A 22,209-nucleotide genomic window follows, 5' to 3' on the forward strand; every position below is an offset into this window, starting at 1 on the left:
CTATGGCTATAGGATTACAGTGCCCCTATCCAGAGGGCACGAGTGGTCACTGAATGGTTCGATGAGCATGAAAACAATGTAAAACATATGCCATGGCCGTCTCAGTCACCAGATCTCAACCCAATTGAACACTTATGGGAGATTATGTAACGGCGGCTGAGGCAGCGTTTTCCACCACCATCAACAAAACACCAAGTTATGGAATTTCTCGTGGAAGAATGGTGTCGCATCCCTCCAAAATAGTTTCAGACACTTGTAGAATCCATGCCAAGGTGCACTGAAGCTGTTCTGGCTCGTGGTGGCCCAACGCCCTATTAAAACACTTTATGTTGGTGTTTCCTTTATTTTGTCAGTTACCTGTATAACCATATAATATATCATTTATTACCACTAAATGCAGTTATTTTGCCATTTTATACAGGAATTATAAAGAGGGGATAGGAATCAAAAGTCACGTCACCCTTGCTGAATGGCAAATGTGTTTATACTTAATCTCGGAAACCAGATCGAATTTTCACATTCCCTGGCCAGCTTCTTCATTTCTAAACATTTATGTCACACGTCTGTCATGAGAGACTAGTTTTTACTATAAAGGTCATGTTCATTGTCCTATATGTTCCATTGTCACAATTGGAGTACAAAGCTGGGAGCTGCTTAAGTAAAGAACCTCATAGAAGTAATATATATGCCTTCTGTTAAATCCAGCCTTCATCATCATAGTAAAGTGTAGTACATCTGGGATAAATGCGTTATACCATCATGGATCAGTGTAATTGTCATTCCACTGGGGCAGGAGTCCAGACAGAGGGTTTTTCCCGGATCTAATTCCTTCATTCACTGAGATGCAATCTATATTTGTGTTTGCAATCCCAGTTATGAAGGAAAACCCGGGCTAAGAAGGCCAGTCTTTTGAAGTATCAAAAGCTGGCGCGTACCGTGTCTTCTTCAAATGTAGGCTATATTGTTCCATTGTTTTCCTTTTTTTTCCTCAAACGAGATCCGATTTTCTCCCTGTATGTTTTAGTATTTTGATAGGCCTCTGCTGAGTATTGCATGAAATGTCCTCTTTGGCCCAAGAAGACGTGTTTGGCCCTGTGACCATATGAGTTGTCCGTTCTTGGCTCTCTGTAGAGTGTAATGCATACTTAATGTGGACAGGGAGGGAACATGACTCAGTTAATGATTATTTAATGTCTCTAGTTGCTGCCTAGCAGACCAGGATGTTGAGTGTCAACGCAGGGAAGCATTAGGGGAGATGAAGGGAAGGAGGACCATATTTAAGTCACATCCACAAGGGGAATGTAGTGCCGTTGATCTCTTCAATATGCACACACACACACACACACACACACACACACACACACACACACACACACACACACACACACACACACACTTACTTTTTAATTGGCACAACTGGCACTACACCATCCTATTCAAACGACGACGGATGTCAAAACTGAAATAAGATCACTGGGAACATTTATTAAATGACTTAAATGACCTAAGATCAGTTGTTAACTGAAAGTATGCGTTTATTGCACAAAATAATTGTCTATTTGACACCAGCATTATAAAAGTTCCCTATAGCATTATCTTTTTCCTACTCCTCAATGCTATGCATGTTCTAAATTAGCATGGCCACTGTGCTGCTCCCTGCCAATGTGCCAAGATCTCATTTGGGCCTTGTCAGTGTGCCTTTGAGTCAGTGGAGGCGAGAGCTGTATAATTCTCCATCCATAGTCAGCCCTTAATGTAATGTAGCCTCTGTGGACACTCGAAGCCTTGCTTCTCCTTCCTCTTCCCTTCTCCCACACTCCCTCCTTCTCACTCCCCATACTTCAGATTTCCACAAGGTTGAAACCCGAGACAGTCTGCATGCAATTACCTCTACTGCTAGACCTCAAACATGCCCTTGCCTTACTGGATTCAAAGTACTGTTATTAAAAGTAATTACGTTGAACCGAAATGCACACTGACTGTAGCAGATAAGACGTAGTAACTCATTTTGTTAGTGCTGGGGCCCACTGGCCTGCCGTGGCATGTTTCCTGGTGCTTCTTGAGCCTACTTCTCTCAAATAAAAGCACAGCTGTGCGCCTTGCGATAAATCTAAGCGGTTGCCTCCGATGTTACCCCAGTTTCCCCTAACGTAATCTGATAACCACCAGTCGTTTTTGTTCCAGCAAGTACCCCCCCCCAAAGAAGCTGATCGTTCATGGGGGCTTATGTTCAAAGAGAGAGAAGCACTCTGTGTCCCAAATGGCACCCTGTTGCCTATTTAGTGCCCTATTTCCCTATAGGGCATTGGTCATAAAGTAGTGCACTATGTAGGGAATAAGATGCCATTTAAGATGCAGGAGCAGTCATAGAGTTGGTGGCATAATACCACCTTATACACCCTCTTTGAATGGCTCAGGGGGTGGGGACGCTTACCATATCAAAGCGTGCGGTTTATTGAAACCGGCGCATGATGCGATTAACGTGGTAAAGTGTCAGTCCAGGGGTATCAGCTGAACCTTGCATAATGCTGCCTCTGTGTCGCTTTGTGCAAAGTGAAGTAATTCAATTTATATCTGAGGGAAAGTGGAATTTCCCTGTTGAAAAGAAACACTGCTCCACGCACCCGCACTTCAGAGGGATTTGAGATTTTAAAGCACAGTCAAGATCAGAGTGAAGAGACATTTTGTGTTTTATTTAAAAGTACTTAAAATACTGTTTACCACAGATTTGCTTTTGGAAGAAGTACTGTTTTTTATTGAAACAGTTTAAAACACAACGTTAAAATGTTGGTCAACATCTAACAATGCAACAGGGCTCTGCCTATCAGCTGCAAGGGTATTGTATTCAAAGAGAGAATAGAAGATTCTCAAATAAGTGGACAGGAAAGAGGGCTCCCCCACATGGCTTTCACTTGTCTAGTCATTTCCAATCAGTGATTGTCTCAAGGAAGGGAGAAATGAACGATGCACTTTTGAGACATTTGAACAGGGCCTCAAAGAGAGAGAGGGAGAGTTCTCTCTTGATCCCAATTTTGTTATCTTGCCTCTCTAACCCTCCTGATGTGGTTTTCCCGTAGCGGCGAAGAAGTCCCAATGGCTGGAGAAAGAGGAAAAGGCCCGGCAGCTGAGGGAGAGCCAGCTGGACGAGCGGCGCAGGAAGTTGGAGGAGCAGCGGATCAAGACAGAGAAACGTCGCTCTGCCCTGGAGGAGAGGCAGAAACAAAAACTAGAAAAGAACAAGGTGGGTTGTGAGGGAGAAGGGTGAAGTACCCCTAGATGCTAATCTTAGGTCAGTTTAGCATTTTCTTAACTAATGACAAAGGTTAGTATTTGCGGAGGGGCAGCTGATCCTAGATCTGTACCTAGGAAAAACTTCACCCCAGAACGGGGGGTAGCACTCCTCACAGCAAGCCAATATTAGAGCCCTGATGATCATGGGTTCAATCCCCACGTCCACCTTTCCTGCTTTCCCTGCAAGATGTCGCCGACCAAGATGGTCGCCTCGCTTCAGGTCCTTAGGAAACTATGTTTAATATATATATGTTTTATTTCTTACATTGTTAGCCCATAAAATCTCAAGTGTTATTACGTACAGCTGGGAAGAACTATTGGATATAAAAGCGACGTCAACTTACCAACATTACGACCAGGAATACGACTTTCCTGAAGCGTGATCCTTTGTTCTGACCTCCACCCTGGACATGGGATCTAATCCCAGAGGCCGACCCAAAACAACGTGGCCGCCGCAGGAGAGGCAGACGGAGCGGCCTACTGGTCAGACTTAGAAGGCGAGCACACCGCTTCCGAGCATATTACTCGCCAATGTCCAATCTCTAGGTGTACTAAATTAGGGAATGAGTTACCTTCCAGAGAGACATCAGAGATTGTAACATTCTCTGTTTCACGGAAACATGGCTCACTTGGGATAGGTTGTCAGAGTCGGTACAGGAAACCGGTTTCTTCATGCATCGCGCCGACAGAAACAAACATCTCTCTGGCAAAAAGGGCGGGAGTGTATGCCTTATGATTAACAACTCACGGTGTAATCATAACATACATACAGGAACTCAAGTCCTTTTGTTCACCTGACCTAGAATTCCTTACAATCAAATGCCGCCCGCATTATCTCCCAAGAGAATTCTCTTCGATTATAGTCACAGCCGTGTATATCCCCCCCCAAGCAGATACCTCGACAGCCCTGAAAGAACTTCACTGGACTCGATGTAAACTAGAAACCATATATCCCGAGGCTGCATTTATTGTATCTGGGTATTTTAACAAAGCTAATCTGAGAACAGGGCTTTCTAAATTCTATCAGCATATTGAATGCGTGACACGAGCTGGTAGCATTCTGGATCATTGCAACTCTAACTTCCGCGATGCAAACAAAGCCCTCCGCTGCCCTCCCTTCAGCAAATCTGACCCTGACTCTATTTTGCTGCTCCCATCCTATAGGCAGAAACTAAAACAGGAAACGCCCGTGCTCAGGTCTATCCAACGCTGGTCTGACCAATCGGATTCCACGCTTCAAGATTGCTTCGATCACGTGGACTGGGATATGTTGCGGGTAGCCTCAGACAATAACATTGATGTATACGCTGACTCGGTGAGCGAGTTTATTAGCAAGTGCATCAGAGATGTTGTACCTACTGTGACTATTAAAACCTTCCCTAACCAGAAACCGTGGATTGATGGCAGCATTCGCGCAAAACTGAAAGCGTGACTGCACTGTCAGAACTAGAAGCACAAGCATTTCGCTACACTTGCATTAACATCTGCTAACCATGTGTATGTGACCAAGAAAATTTGATTTGATTTGTCTCCCATATCTATTTCCACACTGTCTTAATGAAGGTTAGAAAATACTGAAGGAGAGGTTAAATTCCACTCACTGTAACAAAACGAGAGAATAAGGTGGGTGAAGAGATTGGGTAAGAGAATTATTAACTAGTGCTAACCTAGTATTTCTCCATGTTTGGTATGAAGGAGCGATATGAGGCTGCCCTCCAGCGGTCCACTAAGAAGACCTGGGCTGAGATCCGTCAGCAGAGATTGTCCTGGGCCGGAGGCCTCAGCCAGAACTCCAGCCAGAGAGAAAGTGAGTACCTACCGCTGAAACAGGAACCCAGAACTAGAGCCCACTGACCCAGACACGGCCAAAGCCTCTCCTTCCTTCAAAGACAACTGCCTCATCTATACTCATTTGACACTATCTTGCTGAGCCAAACAACTGTTTTGGCTTGGATCATTTCTTTTCACATGGTCCTTCCCAGCACAGTTCCAGCAACTTTGGTGGATGCGTTACCAGGCCAGTGCAGTACAGCTCGTTTTGGCTCGCTTCAGTAGTGTGAAAATGGTACTACTGTGCAGACATTCACAGTCTACATATTTTCACAATCTTTCGGTTGTTTTGCACTAAAGTAAACCATAAATTAGGTCACTCACTTTAAAGTATATAGTCAATTAGTGACAGTCAAACTTGAATTCCAGTCACCTTCAACCCTATTAAGCAGAGGTGGTTCTCCATGATTCAGTCTGGCATCAAACAGCCTACACTGCTGAACAGCTCCTCTCAACCTCATCACAGATACATCGTTATCTCGAATTAAATCACTCTGAGATACCACACACACCCACACACACACGACAGGTGGGTTGATATCCCTATCTGCTCTTGCTGGGATGTGCTACACTACAGTAGTCTAATTTCCCTGCAGAGGGAGGGAACATTGGCTTCATTCCGTGAGGAAATAGATGGGTAATGTCAAGGCTGAGGTGAATATGAGATGTCCAGGCATGGTTGAGGTGTATATGTGTGGTGTGGGGGGTGGGGGGTGGGGCTGTGATGGTGTTAGATATGTAGTGATGCCCTGCGAGAGACAAACAATTCTGACCAATGTTTTCCGGTCTGCGTTTGTGCGACATACTCAACAGTCGTCCCCTTATTTTCTTTCCCCCTGTTTTTGTACGGTCTCTGGTGATTCTACAGTGTACAATAAAAAAAAAAAAGGATTTTATATTATTGAAAGGAATGAAGGGGAGAGATAGAATGAATATACGTAGTGTGAAGAAAAGTCCTGGGTTTGACCGGGATTCGAACCCACGCAAGCAGGGTTATGGCCTTATCCGCACAACCAACCTCAGGCACATAGTGTAGGCTACTGCTTGACTGCTTGTTTAATTCAGGGTCATTAGCTGTTCTCCACCTTTGCAAGTCTAAATCTCAGGGGGTCTCATATACAGTATATTATCTTAAGTCATGGAATCACTAATAGCCTGGTCCCAGATCTGTTTATGCGTCTATGCTCACAATGACCATAGACGTTGGCAAGACAGCCAAACAGATCTGGGACCAGACTACGTCCCTTATGAGCCATGAGTAATGGCAAATGTTGTCTGCCAAATCAACCTGCCCCCAGCCTCCTCTTTCAGACCCAGTGCTGTCAAAGACTGAAAGGTAGAAAAAAGAAGAAGGAAAAGAAAGACTGAACGGTAACAAGCGTAAACAAACAGGATACAGTGGACTACTGAGAATCCATCAGAGTTATTTAGGAAAAGGCAGCAGAACTCTATCTTGGCCTGCAGACAAAGAACCTCTCCCTGCCCATCTCTAACAACAGCAGACCCATATCTGAGGAGGGACATTTAGGACAGAGACATCCAATTCCCCCATTAACATCAGACTACTTTCGTATGTCTGGTGGCATTTAATTTAAAGGGCACAATGTTCACATGATTAGTCTCTATTAGAGGGTCTGGAGGGGAATGGTGTTTAATCAGTGGGTTGTCTCAGTAGTTCACTCCGCTGGTTGTCAGTTGTGTTACATTTGTGTCAGTTGTGTTGACTGACATTGGTATTAGTTTGTGTAGTACAGCAGGTTGTGGTAACAAAAACACTGTTACTACTTTGTGTACAGCAGGCTCAGGTTGGGACAAAGACGGGACGTATGCTCTTTTACATTTACATTCTAATCATATCAATGCAGGTTAGACATACAGTACCAGTCAAACGTTGGACACACCTACTCATTCAATGGTTTTTCTTTATTTGTACTTTTTTCCACATTGTAGAATAATAGTGAAGACATCAACACTATAAAATAACACATATGGAATCATGTAGTAACCAAAAAAGTGTTAAACAAATCAAAATACATTGTAGATTCTTCAATGTAGCCACCCTGTGCCTTGATGACAGCTTTGCACACTCTTGGCATTCTCTCAACCAGCTTCATGAGGTAGTGTTAAAAGTGAATTTGTGGAATTTCTTTCCTTCTTAATGCGCTTGAGCCAATCAGTTGTGTTGTGACAATGTAGGGGTGGTATTCAGAAGATACCCCTATTTGGGGGTAAAAGACCAAGTCCATATTATGGCAAGAACAGCTCAAATAAGTAAAGAGAAACAACAGTCCATCATTACTTTAAGACATGAAGGTCAGTCAATCCGGAAAATTTGAAGAACTTTGAAAGTTTCTTCAAGTACAGTCATAAAAACCATTAATCACTATGATGAAACTGTCTCTCATGAGGACCGCCACAGGAAAGGAACACCCAAGGTTACCTCTACCTGCTGCAGAGGATAAGTTCATTAAAGTTACCAGCCTCAGAAATTGCAGCCCAAATACTTCACAGAGTTCAAGTAACAGACATATCTCAACATCAACTGTTCAGAGGGGACTGCGTGAATCAAGCTTTCATGGTCAAATTGCTGCAAAGAAACCACTACTAAAGGACACCAATAATAAGAAGAGACTTTCTTGGGCCAAGAAACACGAGCAATGGACATTAGACCGGTGGAAATATGTCCTTTGGTCTGATGAGTCCAAATTTGAGCTTTTTGGTTCCAACCTCCGTGTCTTTGTGAAACACAGAGTAGGTGAACGGATGATTGTGGTGGTTATTTCTTTATTATCAAATGAGGAGAGACAAACTTATCACACAAGTCAGAGTTATACTTAAACGTCACACCACACACATAAGTGAATGACACAACACTCTTGACTGTTGTGTTGAGAGCCCTGTCACAAAGAATACCAAGATCTTTTATATGGCAAAGATACACCCCCTTAGTTTACATGACAAACAACAGATGTGTGGAATGGGGCACAAGGTTAGGATTTCGTATGAAAGAAAATAATCATTCACAGCAGCCAGTATAGTATCTGCTGTAAAGACGTCTCTCATTGTGTGGAAACCAGGGTCTGGCCCCCAAAACAAGGTTCCCCTCATCATTATCCATACCCAAGCCATCTCTACCCTGGTACCTCCCAGTACACAAACACCAACTCATGCTATGGAATGCGGTCTTTAGGTTTTTAATCACCAAAGGCATCGTAAATCCACTGTCAGCATTAAGCCCCAGAGGCACAACTCAGAAGACCACACACAGATGAGAGTGTTTTAAGAACCCTATTCTATTCTATAAAACAACCATTTGATGCAATAACAGTATTATAATATAATCTTGTAATTTTGCTTCACAATGATCTCCGCATGTGTGGTTCCCACCGTGAAGCATGGAGGAGGCGGTGTAATGTTGTGGGGGTGCTTTGCTGTTGACACTGTCTGTGATTTATTTAGAATTCAAGGCACACTTAACCAGCATGGCAACCACAGCATTCTGCAGCGATACCCCATCCCATCTGGTTTGCGCTTAGTGGGACTATCATTTGCTTTTCAACAGGACAATGACCCAACACACCTCCAGGCTGTGTAAGGGATATTTGACCAAGAAGGAGAGTGATAGAGTGCTGCATCAGATGAACTGGCCTCAACCCAATTGAGATGGTTAGGGATGAGTTGGACCGCAGAGTGAAGGAAAAGCAGCCAACTTGTGCTCAGCATATGTGGGAACTCCTTCAAGACTGTTGGAAAAGCATTCCAGGTGAAGCTGATTGAGAGAATGTCAAGAGTTTGCAAAGCTGTCATCAAGGCTGTAACGGCTGTTGGAAGGAGAGGACCACGGTGCAGTGTGGTACGTGTCCATATTTATTAAATGAACACTGAAATAACAAAAATAACAAAGATAACGACCGAAACAGTTCTGGCTGGTGCAGACACACAAAACAGAAAACAACTACCCACAAACACCAGGTGGGAAAAAGCTACCTAAGTATGGTTCTCAATCAGAGACAACAATAGACAGCTGCCTCTGATTGGGAACCATACCAGGCCAAACACATAGAAATACAAAACATAGAACAAAAACATAGAATGCCCACCCCAACTCACGCCCTGACCAAACCAAAATAGAGACATAAAATAGGAACTAAGGTCAGGGCGTGACAAAGGCAAAGGGTGGCTACTTTGAAGAGTATCAAATATCAAATATATTTTGATTTGTTTAACACTTTTTTGGTTTCTACATGATTCCATGTGTTATTTCATGGTTTTGATGTCTTCACTATTATTCTACAGTGTAGAAAATAGTACAAATAAAGAAAAACCTTTGAATGAGTAGGTGTGTCCAAACTTTTGACTTCTACTGTCAAGTGTATCTATTTTGAACATCAAGATCTAACTGAATGATGCATGACCCACTAGACTCAACACAATATTTCTTTGAATATATTTTTTCCGTGCGTACAAAAAGCCCCCTAGCTGTGTTATTTCCCTCTACCATCAATTGTCTGTTTTCAGTTTGTATTCGATTTTTGGTGGAGGCTCCTCAAAGTATACTTTGACATGACAGTTTGAATTTCAGTTCTGTTTCCCGTTATCTCCATGTCAAAAGGAATGTCAAATAACACTGTCAGATGAGAAAAGTTCAATACAGATATTTTATTATTTTGTTTCTTTATTGAATCAGAAATAGTTGCCCTCTGGAAATACACCATTTTGGTATTTGGATGTTTGCTGTGTGTATGTATGCGTGTGTGGGGGGGATAGATATCACCGTGACACATCCTGGAGGTCTCCCTCCCCTGTGTGAAACAGTGTGACCCACCATCTCTGTGGACTACTCTCTTGGCTTCACAGGCAGATGCTCCATGTCGGCGGTCAACCTGCCCAAACACGTGGACTCGGTTATAAACAAGAGACTCTCCAAGTCCTCCGCCACCCTTTGGAATTCCCCCAACAGAAGTAAGACACGTCAGGCCCCCTTTTCCGGGAACGCCCCCTTTTCATATTCGTTCTCTCACATTTTTTTCTCCACATTTTTTTTTCTCCCCACCGCCGTCTCCAATCCAATCGCCTGTCTGTGTTCGATGGTTGATTACCGTATCATTTTCACCTTCCAAATTCAAATCCACCTTAGTTTTTTTTCTTCTGTGGTTCATGGGTTATGCTTTCTCTCCCTCCCTCTGCATTTTGTTCAGTCCCTGCATTTATATACTTCATACTTTGGTGTGAATATATGGGTTCATTTACGCTGTCTTTATATTTTATGTCCCGCGTTTTTTGGTGTTCTCTTGGGTTATTCATTTGCTGGTGATGGTCATTTCATGCTCTTTGGGTTGTGTGTCAGTAGATGTTTTTTTCACTCGTTGGAAAGTCTTGGTCAATGTTTTGAATGGTGATGATGAGGTCTCGAATGGTGACGGTGATGAGGATGTCTTGAATGGTGATGGTGACGGGAGATGATGATGATGATGAATGGGTTATCAGGCCTATGCTAACCCGAAATAACTACACTGTACTAAGCTGAATCTAGCAACTCATATTCAGAGTTACTCACACAAGTCAGAGGTGTTTCAGTGCACCTAGAACACCACTGCAGGTACAGGGTTCTTTCAGGTTGCAGTGTACCGGTGTGAACACATAGGAACTTTAGTGTTTCAAATTGTAAAAAGTCAGCCACTAAGGGATGAGTCAGCGTTTTGAGAGATAATGCATTCTGAAAACTCCACAGGAACAACTGTGATGCTTGAAAATAGATTAAGGTGACTCTGGTGAAAGCGTAAACCCTCTCCCTCTTTTCCTCTCCTTCTCTCCCTCTCTCTTACCTCCCCTATCTTTCACTCTCGTCTCTCTCTTCTTCCTCTCTCTCGTCTCTTCCTCCCTATCTCTACTCCTCTTCTTTCTCCTCTACCCCCTGTACTTTTGTTTCACTCGTTGTCTATCAAAAGCTCACTCTGCTCTCTTCTTTATTTCAGTTTCTCTCTCTCTCTCTCTCTCTCTCTCTCTCTCTCTCTCTCTCTCTCTCTCTCTCTCTCTCTCTCTCTCTCTCTCTCTCTCTCTCTCTCTCTCTCTCTCTCTCTCTCTCTCTCTCTCTCTCTCTCTCTCTCTCTCTCTCTCTCTCTCTCTCTCTCTCTCTCTCTCTCTCTCTCTCGCTCTCTCTCTCAGACTTTCTCTCTCTCTTTCCCGCTCTGCTGGATAACCTTATTATCCTTCAGGGCAGGTTTAATAGGGAAGTGGGACGTGATTTGGTGTACCATAAACGACCCCGAGCAAACCTCTGCAGTGGACTTCTTTCATCTCTCTCCTCCCTCGTTTTCAATGTCAATGTTCTGAACAGCTGCCTCCACAGCCAGAGGTGTTTTTCTAAATAAAGGATGTTGCTAACTCTGGCAGTGCTTACTTTGAACTGCTCTGGCATATAGGCTGTGTTCTTCCTCCCTCTCATGTTATTATGTGTCTGGACGTTTTCCCAGTCTAATATGGGACCCACCATTTCCCCATAGAGCATGTTTACTAGAGACATAAGGGTTTTTGCGGGTGATATAGTGTTATTTGATCTGTCATTATAATATATAAGGTGGGAAAGCTAACTGAGCAAAGCTTAGCTCATTGTCACTATTTTATATAAAACGAGAAGCAAAAGGCCTTTCTGTGATGCTGTGATGTGAACGCGAGATTGGATCATTACATTTGAGTAATTTACTAAAATTGGGTTGCAATAGTTATCAAACAGTTAGTGGGTATAAGGTGCATATTAATACTGTTTGAACACTGACGTCGTCTGACGTAGCGATACAGAAGTGGAGACATTCACGGTGGCTCTAAGAGGCAAACCAGCTTTGGAAATGAAGCTGGTTTGCTCTTTGGGCCACCGTAGAATTTTGAATATATGCGTTAACATTGGTAATGTTTGGCCCCTCCAGCAGCCCGTAGCCTCCAGCTGAGCCCGTGGGAGAGCAGCATTGTGGACCGACTGATGACGCCCACCCTGTCCTTTCTGGCCCGTAGTCGCAGCGTCGCCAGCGTGCTCAGCAACGGTAAAGACCGTAAGTAGTTAGCACAGTCACACTGGGATAGATGAGACCTGCTATTAGTGGGGATCTTTGTCATTTAGAACAGCATCTCTCCAACCTATCCTCTTGGCCCCCAGCAGTTCCATGTATTTGATCAATTTGCTCCAGTCAGAGCTAGCACATCTGATTCCACTTGTCAACTAATCATCAAGCCCTTGAACGAGCTTACGATCTACGATAAGAGGTTTGAGGAACTCTGATGTAGCGTATGTGACGTGATGTGCGGCAATGAATACCTTTGTCGCCTGTGCTCTGCTTGTGTTTTTAGATATGGGTGTCGTATTTATTTCTCCTCCCGCCCTTCTCTCTATCTCCTGCCTGCTCTCTATGTGCCTCTCCTTCCCGTCCCTCCAGAGTCGCCCCTATGCCCTCGTTCGGCCTCGGCCAGCCCGCTGACGCTGTGTGCCCACCGGCCTCACCACCGCTGCTCCGACCGCTGGAGGGTGACGTCCAGCACGCCCGACATCACCCAGCGCCGACGCGACTCCACGCCGGTACGTCAACCACCCCTTTTTCTTTCCTTTCGTGTTTTTCAATTTCATTGACGGGATAGAGAGGAGAGTAGATGGAGAGATACAAAACGAAGAGGGTCCTAGACAGTGAAGGGCACAGACAGACAGGACTCGACACCTGTCGCCTGCAGGCCTGCGTGGTCCGAAATCTGGAGCGCCGACTACTACCATCCCTTACCGTTTAAATGCAATGCAACACTGTTTGGCACTTATGAATAAGCTAGAATGTACCGTATATTTTTTAGGTTTCGCGAGAGATGTTTTTATCATTTATACCTTTCTGACGGTTTGTGTCTTTGCCCTTGTCTCTCTGCAGATAGAGAAGAAAAAGAAAGAGAAGAAGGACAAGGAGCGGGAGAACGAGAAGGAGAAGAGTGCTCTCGGCAAAGACACGGTGCTGAAGAAGAGACCGTGCTTACCCAGTATGAGACACAAACCGGACCCCAGGTAACCTGCCCTCACACAGATCTACTGTATCTGCCTTTGGCACAGTAAAGCATTGAACACCCTTTATCCACTACTGAGCCGAGTCGAACCAAGTCAAGCCAAGGCTGTACTGTATTGTCCTGGTTACACATCCACCATAGTTGTTGAAAACTTGCTGGAAAGGATCATGTGTAAAGAACATATACAGGACAGCACAGCATACATAGATTGGGTCGACATTATAGTGTGAATAGGGTAAAATACTACAATTAGAGCTTAGAGTGTTTCCTGAGGTTAGGGATACAGTAAAAGACAAAGATACCATGGCTGTGAGTGCAGATGGTAAAACCAGCGTGTCTGTGTGTTTAAGTGAACTCGAGCTAAGACTTAAAGGCATGAGGCCCCTGAGCCAAAGGATATTTATCCAGTGTGTTTAGCATAGCCGGCCGCGGGACATGGAAATAGATGGGCTCACTGACAGATAGAGGGGAAGAGAGAGACAAAAATGAGTGCTCTGACTTAAAAAAGGGTCGAGGGAGGGAGGGAGGGAGGGAGGGAGGGAGGGAGGGAGGGAGAGAGAGAGAGAGAGGGAGGGAGGGAGGGAGAGAGAGAGAGAGAGAGAGAGAGAGAGAGAGAGAGAGAGAGAGAGAGAGAGAGAGAGAGAGAGAGAGAGAGAGAGAGAGAGAGAGAGAGAATGCCAAATGCCGTAAGGAAGAAGAGAAGTGCACACACACACACATCACTCTGGTATAATGGAACTTTCCCGTCCCGAGCGGCGACTATTACACTCTCTACTGCTGGGAAACCATCCCATAATGCTCTGTCACAGTCCACACAATGTTACCCGTGTTATGTTGTGTTGTGTCGTGTCTGACCCTTGCTACCTGGTGAGGTCATGTTTATTGACTGCTGTCTGACACTTGAGGTTAGGGAGGCACATATGTAACAGAAACAGTTCAATAGTATTACTTCAATGGATGTATTAGTGGTAGTCTCCTTGCTTGATTGTGTATAGAGACGGACAATTTTTTCATCCCTAGGACTGGATATGACTAAATGTTCGACTAAACTTTACTTAACTGTTGTTTGTTTATTATTATTTACATATTTCTAAGGATTTCTAATGATTTGTCAGACATACTGTATGTATTCATGTTTTTCATAATAGCTCTCTCTCACACCCCCCCCCCCCCCCCCCCCTCGCTCCCTCCCTCTCTCCAGTCCTAGTCCCTTATCCAGACAGCGGGCTGCCTCACCTGCCACTACTCCTAGAGCAAGACCTTCCTCCTCCTCTCCTAGCCCTGCTGCCTCCCCCAAACCCCCCTCCTCAGCCCGGGCTAGTCCCTCCACCCCCAAGGCCCGGCCCAAGAGGGCTAGGACCCCGGCCCGGGTGGACCACGGGCGCACCTCCTCCCCCGTACCCCTGGAGAGGGCCAGGGAGACCCGCGGCCGTAGGTCAGCCACACCCGAGGAGCCCAAAGGCAAGAGTGAGTATGCAGTAGCTAGTTAGTACCCCCAGGTGGAGGGTTATGTGTTAGTACAGTGTACTTCTCTTACGGGGATGAGAGAACACTGTGTACCCATACAATTCAGTACCATTTAATTTCCCCCTGACACAAGTTGGATTTTAGTGTGTCTCTTTCCTGTAGGCCATTGCCTGCCACGGCTGATTCATACTTTGCTTCTTTAGTTCTTTGTGGTTTGGCTCAGTTGTTCCCGTTGCTGAGAAGAGTGAACTTGAAACTCAAACTGGAAAAAGTGAATGTGTGCGCGCGCGTGTCGGTGCGCAGTAGCGTCGGCACAGCCAGAGGATGATTACCGTCGTAGTTAATTAGGCACGCCAGCAATGCCAGCTCGTTAAGTGAGTTACACAGCTTCTCTGTCTTTCTCTCCTTCACACACATTGAGACCAGCAGAGGTGGTGCTAATTACTGAAAAATGCTATAATTACGAGTCTCCCAAGTTTACAGAATCCAAAAATGGCCAAAGTTTCCATGCTTTGCCACTGTTTGAATCAATCAAGACGAATCTAGACCAGGGGTCTAGTGTACTTGTCATAGTGTAATTACACAGTTTCATCAAGGTTTCAGCTTAAAGAAGACGATAGTGTGAACAGTGATTTGTCTATAGAAAAATAGTTTTATTGGACTTTCCCATTCCTCTCCTCTTTTCCTGTTCAACTCTCTCTCCAGGCTCCCCCGTTCCTTCAATCGTGGTATCCTCTGCTCCGGCCACGCTTCCTTCGCTGAGTACACCAATCACGACGGCCACCGCCACTCCCTCTGAGGTCCCTCCTTCTGCCCAATCAACCCCCAGTGTCCCTGCATCGTCCCCAGCCCCAGCCTCGTCGTCAGCCAAGCCCATGGCGGGCACCAACAACCCAGAGGAGGCCGCCCGGATCCTGGCCGAGAAGAGGAGGCAGGCCCGGGAGCAGAGGGAGCGGGAGGAGCAGGAGAAACGCGAGCTGGAGGAGAGAGAGAAGTGAGAATCATATTATCCTCATTTGCAGTACATAAACCCACACTGGAGAGAGCCAGAGCAGTGTCTAGTCGGGTTGCAAAATTCCTGAAATTTCCCCAATATTCCCAGGTCTTCCAGAAACACCTTATATCCATTATCCTATCTACTGTAAAGACAACCTATCTCTTATCTCTTACCAGCTTGAAGGGACAAGGTGGAAGTAACCATGGCAGCACATCACAATTTGAATAATTTCATCAACATATGGAATACAGTACAGTTCTCCACCGTATCATATGCATGGCAGAATTAGACCACTCAGCTCTGTCTGTGATACAGTATGTGTGGTGCTCGTGTTACCCCCAGAGGTGTGGAGCTGTTGACATTTGTGTAACGGCTTAAGTTGCCCCCCTCCGCTCAGGTTTATGAGCTAAAAAGGATTTCCCGCGTCAGCCTATTGTGCCATGTTGACCACAGTTACTATGTGACCACTGGGTATTTATATTGGGACAGCTGTCAGGCTGGGCAATGGGCTCCTGTTACTCTCTGTTCCTCTCCATTTTATCAGCAGGCAACTATTTCCTTTTAAAATAGTTTCATTTCCTGATTGTGTTCAACTTTTTATTTTCCTGACACAGCTATTGCCAATGTTGTACAAAGACAAAGATTCACTCTTTAAGATAGAGCACATGTTAACTGATTTATTCTAAATCTAGATGTATACAGTGCCTTCTGGAAAGTATTCAGAACCCTTGACTTTTTCCACATTTTGTTAGGTCACAGCCTTATTCTAAAATTGATTTAATCGGTTTTTACACACACATGTTTTGCTAATTTATAAAACATTTAAAACGTATATCACATTTACAGTGGCAAGAAAAAGTATGTGAACCCTTTGGACTTTCCTGGACTTCTGCATAAATTGGTCATACAATTTGATCTGATCTTCATCTAAGTCACAACAATAGACAAACACAGTCTGCTTAAACTAATAACACACAAATTATTGTATTTTTCTTGTCTATATTGAATACACCATTTTTGCATTATTTAATCCAAATTGAACATATTTCATTATTTATTTGAGGCAAAATTTATTTGACTGATGTATTATATTAAGTTAAAATAAAAGTGTTCATTCAGTATTGTTGTAATTGTCATTATTACAAATAAATACATTTTTTAAAATCGGCCGATTAATCGGCATCCGCTTTTTTGGTCCTCCAATAATCGGTATCGGTATCGGCGTTGAAAAATCATAATCGGTCGACCTCTAGTTCACATACTTTTTCTTGTCACTGTACATAAGTATTCAGACCCTTTACTCAGTACTTTGTTGAAGCACCTTTGGCAGCGATTATGACGCTACAATCTTTGCACACCTGTATTTGGGAAGTTTCTCCCAGTCTTCTCTGCAGATCCTCAAGCTTTGTCACGTTCGATGGGGAGCGTTGCTACACAGCTATTTTCAGGTCTCTCCAGAGATGTTCAATTGGGTTCAAGTCCGAGCTCTGGCTGGGCCACTTGAGGACAGTCAGAGACTTGTCCCGAAGCCACTCCTGCGTTGACTTGACTGTGTGCATAAGGTGGTTGTCCTGTTGGAAGGTGAACCTTCTCCCCAGTCTGAGGCCCTGAGCTCTCTGGAGCAGGTTTTCATTAAGGACCTCTCTGTACTTTTCTCCGTTCATTTTTCCCTTGATCCTGACTAGTCTCCCATTCCTTGCCGCTGAAAAACATCCCCGCAGCATCATGCTGCCACCACCATGCTTCACCGTAGGGATGGTGCCAGGTTTCCTCCAGACGTGACACTGCCATTCAGGCCAAAGAGTTCAATCTTGGTTTCATCAGACCAGAGAATCTTGTTTCTCATGGTCTGAGAGTCTTTAGGTGCCTTTTGGCAAACTCCAAGCGGGCTGTCATGTGCCAATTACTGAGGAATGGCTTCCATTTGGCCACTCTACCATAAAGGCCTGATTGGTGGAGTGCTGCAGAGATGGTTGTCCTTCTGGAAGGTTCTCCCATCTCCACAGAAGAACTCTATAGCTCTGTCAGAGTGATCATTGGGTTCTTGGTCACCTCCCTGACCAAGGCCCTTCTCCCCCGATTGCTCAGTTTGGACGGGCGGCCAACTCTAGGAAGAGTGTTGGTGGTTTCAAACTTCTTCCATTTAAGAATTATGGAGGCCACTGTGTTCTTGGACCTTCAATGCTGCAGAAATGTTTTGGTACCCTTCCCCAGATCTGTGCCTCGACACAATCCTGTCTCGGAGCTCTACAGACAATTAATTCAACCTCATGGCTTGGTTGTAGCTCTGACATGCACTGCCAACTGTGGGACCTTATATAGACAGGTGTGTGCCTTTCCCCAAATTAAAAATAAATACATTTTAGAATAAGGCTGTAACATAACAAAATGTGTAAAAAGTCAAGGGGTCTGAATACTTTCTGAAGGCACTGTACATTTGTAAATGAGCCTATGTTTTGATTGGTATAGTGGTTGTCGATACATAATAGGTTGTATTGCTCGTTATACTCATGGCGACACAGCGAAGGTGGGGAAGAGACTGTATTATAGGTAGGATTGCAAAATGCTTGTCATCCTTTGCTCAGGGTCCTGCGAGAGGAGCGTAAGCTGCGGGAGGTGGAGGAGAGCAAGCGCAGAGAGGAGGAGGCGCGCCTCATGGCTGAGGAGCAGCGCCTGAGAGACGAGGCCCAGCGTGTGGATGAGGAGAAGGAGGCGCAGGAGAGAGCCAGGGCAGAGCAGGAAGAGAATGAGCGCCTACAGAAACAGGTGAACAAGCACCCACAACTGCCAACAGAGGGAGCTAGTCTACACACACATAGGGGGGGCTAGTCTACACACACAGAGGGGGGGGGGCTAGTCTACACACACAGAGGGGGGGCTAGTCTACACACACAGAGGGGGAGCTAGTCTACACACACAGAGGGGGAGCTAGTCTACACACACAGAGGGGGAGCTAGTCTACACACACAGAGGGGGAGCTAGTCTACACACACAGAGGGGGAGCTAGTCTACACACACAGAGGGGGCTAGTCTACACACAAAGAGGGGGAGCTAGTCTACACACAAAGAGGGGGGGGCTAGTCTACACACACAGAGGGATCTAGTCTACACACACAGAGGGGGCTAGTCTACACACACAGAGGGGGCTAGTCTACACACACAGAGGGGGCTAGTCTACACACACAGAGGGGGCTAGTCTACACACACAGAGGGGGCTAGTCTACACACACAGAGGGGGCTAGTCTACACACAGGGGGGGGGGCTATTCTACACACACAGAGGGAGAGGGAGGCTAGTCTACACACACAGAGGGGGCTGTGTCTGTCCATCTTTCTGTCCGTCTGCTTTTCTTATTGTCCACCTGCTTTGTGACAGAGAGCCTTCTGTAACCCTGTCTGTATTTAACACCCTCTCTGTCCCATATCACTACTTTAGCCAAGTTTGTCATCTACCTGACCTCATTTGATAAGGCATATCTCATAATCAACCTTGTTTCGTATATTTGTTCAAATCACTTTCAACCAATGTGATTTGTCATTAGCATCGGTCAATACTTTCCTAATGGCCACAGACATTGACATTAATGCACATTGAATGGCCCCTTTCACTTTTTGGAAATCAGCACAAAAGGCCTGACTCTGTTTGACTCACTGTCGACTTCCTGTATTTACCAATGGTTTTACCGCTGTTGCTCAGGAGCAGTCGAGCTCTAGGACCCCGGGGAACAGACGTCAGTCAGTTACCCGGGAAACACTGTGATTCACAGAAGTGTTTGTTTGCAGTGTCAACATAGACTGTGTGATAGGAGATAGGAGCTGCCCCTGGGTTTGTGTGGTTTCTGTCCCTGGGTTTGTGTGGTTGTTTTCTCTGGCTGGCGACCCTATGATACCGTCTCGTGCGTTGTCAGTGAAGTGTCTTTCGTCGTTTCAAAAGTTATGTATTTAAAAAATACAGTAGCCTAGAAAGGGTATTGTGTTCAATGACAGGTGTATAATACAGTGACAAAATTCTCACAATGCTGAAAATGTTCACTTCTACTACTACAAAAAGATAGTATTTCCTGTAGTTTTATACAGTCACTATCTCCCTCAGGATAACGTATATACAACAACACTATTGGTGGTAGTAGCATGTTATTAGCGTTGTAAAATCCATACAATTAAATAGAACACTAGAATGGACATTGGCATCCCAGCAGTGTGACTAAAAGGGTTGTCATCTTGGTCAGTAATATAATGTATCTCTATGGTAACCCTTACGGATTTCACATGAATTTCACATGTGATCCCATGTGAAGTGTTCCAAAAAACACACTTTCATGTGATCTTATGTGAAGCTAATGTGATAACACGTGACAACATGTAAAGCAACGTGTGATAACATGAAACCACACACGTGTAAACATGTGACCACGTGTAAAGTGTTCCAAAAACACATGTGATTATTTATTTTTTTTTCTGTAAGGGAAGAGCATACCACATTGTAATCTGTATGCTTTCCAGAGAGAGGAGGCTGAGGCTAAGGCCAAGGAGGAGGCCGAGAAACAGCGTCTGGACCGAGAGAAACACTTCCTGAAGGAGGAGCAGGAGAGACTGGAGAGGAAGAAGGTAAGAAAAGTTCCAATGCATTCATTCTACTACATGAGTGTACCCCACCAGCGTCCTCTCTACCCTGGTATCCACATCTGTGCTGTGTAGCCAACTCCTATTTAATTCCAGCCATTGTCATGCCAAAGGAGTTGGCAAGACAGCACAAACAGACTGTTTCTGCGCTATTGCCATCTCCTTATGGAATTGTCATGCCAAACAGACTGGCAGACTACTGTATTTCTTCTGTGCTGCCTGTACTGTACATATTCCAAAGGTACAGAGTGAAATGTTGAGTGTACGTTACAGTAAGCTCACACGGGGCCTTATTCAATCAAAACTGTTATTATTGCGGGATCAGTCAAAAATAACATTGTTCTAGTAGCAACAGGAAAGCATGCTTGATTTTGCTTCTAATTCCGTTTATTTTTGTTTCACTCTTTAGACCAGGATTTGTTGAAGATAATATCGACTTTCACATTCTTGCCGCCAAAATGAATGACGTTGTTGGCTTTTCCTGGCTACTTGTTTTGATTTATAGGGCTTACAGTCTCTATTTGTGTGAGCAGAAGACTATATACTAGGTCCAAGACCCCAGGCTAGATATTAACAGTAATGATGGAGAGTGAGTCCTAACTGGCCCAGTTCAGTATGCAGCCCAGGGTTTTGTGTTCTGCCCTCACCTGGTGTACCACCCGCAGTCACACAATGCTGCAACCTGCTAAGTCTGCTCTCTCTCCCTCTTGCTCTTTCTTTCGCTCTTACTCACCCTCTCTTTTCCTTTCTGTCTGTCTCTTGTCCTCCAACTTCATCCCTCGCTCTCCCATTCTCATTATTTCTCTACCCCTCTCTCTTTCTGTCTGTTTATCTCCCTCACCCTCTTTCTTTCCCTCTCTCCCGTCTCTCTCTCTCTCTTTCACTCTCTCCTCATCTCCCTCTTTTTTCCCATCTCTTATCTGAGGCTGCCAGCCAAAGCAGCTCCACATTGTGTGTTGAGCCAGGCTCTAGTGGTATTACTGCACAAGAACAGTATGTCCTCTACCCAAACCCCTGCTTAGTCACACGCCTCTGCACACTGCTCCACAGCTGCTCTTACATACCTGACTGAGTATGGATTCTGTGTTCTGTGGAAGCTCGCTCACACACACATGAATGCATGGACGCACACCGACGCACACACACCAGTGGAGGCTGCTGAGGGGAGGACGGCTCATAATAATGGCTGGAACGGAACACATGGAATGGCATCAAACACATAGAAACCATGTGTTTGATGTATTTTATACCATTCCACTAATTCCGCTTCAGCCATTACCACGAGCCCGTCCTCCCCAATTAAGGTGCCACCAACCTCCTGTGACACACACACACGGATCACCTAACTCTCCACTTTACCAATAGCACGTATTACGACCCCGCATCTGGCATATCTGTATGGTTTACTTGATTTATGGCAGGTAGTTCTTCCCTTAGCATCATGGTTATCTTGTACCAGGTAGGATTTGGGTGTTGTTTTAGCTGTTCGGTGCCAACAAGGAGTCCATTGAGATTAAGTTACTGCACATTTACTGTATTACTCTGTGATTCAACCCATGGAGACTTGAGTACATCATCTGCATCCTCCACCTTGTTAACATTCTCAGTGTATTCCCTCTCTCTGACCATTGTCACCTTTGTGCCTTCTTCCTTAGCGTCTCGAGCAGATCATGAAGAGGACACGCAAGACAGACGGAGGGGAAAAGGTACTTTTGTTGAAAAGGCACAGTGGCAATGCCTTTGCAACATTGGCTCGGGTTTAAAATACATGTAACACGTGATAATCTATCTCTCTATAGAAAGACACCATGTCCCCACCTCCCTCCCAAGTCAATGGGAAAGAGGCCAAGAGCAGCAAAGGTAAGCAGAAAATGAAATGCAGCGTAAACCGGCATCCATCTTTGTTCATTATATTGCTCTTGTGTTCAGGAAATTGCTGTTTGGACTCGGAGTCAAACAATTCGTCTCAAT

General features: G+C 44.9%; 1 protein-coding gene across 12 annotated transcripts in view; it reads left to right on the top strand.

Annotated features, from left to right (window-relative positions):
• LOC139573878 (MAP7 domain-containing protein 1-like) overlaps nt 1-22,209 on the top strand; it is a 66,137-nt gene that overhangs the window by 37,928 nt on the left and 6,000 nt on the right. For 3 of the 12 annotated variants that reach the window (XM_071397818.1, XM_071397820.1, XM_071397828.1), the window contains 12 exons: nt 3,078-3,241; nt 4,987-5,098; nt 9,979-10,083; nt 12,045-12,167; nt 12,549-12,688; nt 13,023-13,153; nt 14,354-14,619; nt 15,325-15,613; nt 18,202-18,382; nt 20,119-20,223; nt 21,894-21,944; nt 22,038-22,098. In XM_071397818.1, the coding sequence (XP_071253919.1) occupies nt 3,078-3,241; nt 4,987-5,098; nt 9,979-10,083; nt 12,045-12,167; nt 12,549-12,688; nt 13,023-13,153; nt 14,354-14,619; nt 15,325-15,613; nt 18,202-18,382; nt 20,119-20,223; nt 21,894-21,944; nt 22,038-22,098 (1,728 nt within the window). The remainder of the gene's footprint in view (nt 1-3,077; nt 3,242-4,986; nt 5,099-9,978; nt 10,084-12,044; nt 12,168-12,548; nt 12,689-13,022; nt 13,154-14,353; nt 14,620-15,324; nt 15,614-18,201; nt 18,383-20,118; nt 20,224-21,893; nt 21,945-22,037; nt 22,099-22,209) is intronic. The other 9 variants (XM_071397821.1, XM_071397825.1, XM_071397823.1 and 6 more) reach the window with 7 other exon arrangements.

Source organism: Salvelinus alpinus, chromosome 4 (genome assembly GCF_045679555.1).
Source record: "Salvelinus alpinus chromosome 4, SLU_Salpinus.1, whole genome shotgun sequence".
In the NCBI taxonomy this organism is placed as follows: domain Eukaryota; kingdom Metazoa; phylum Chordata; class Actinopteri; order Salmoniformes; family Salmonidae; genus Salvelinus; species Salvelinus alpinus.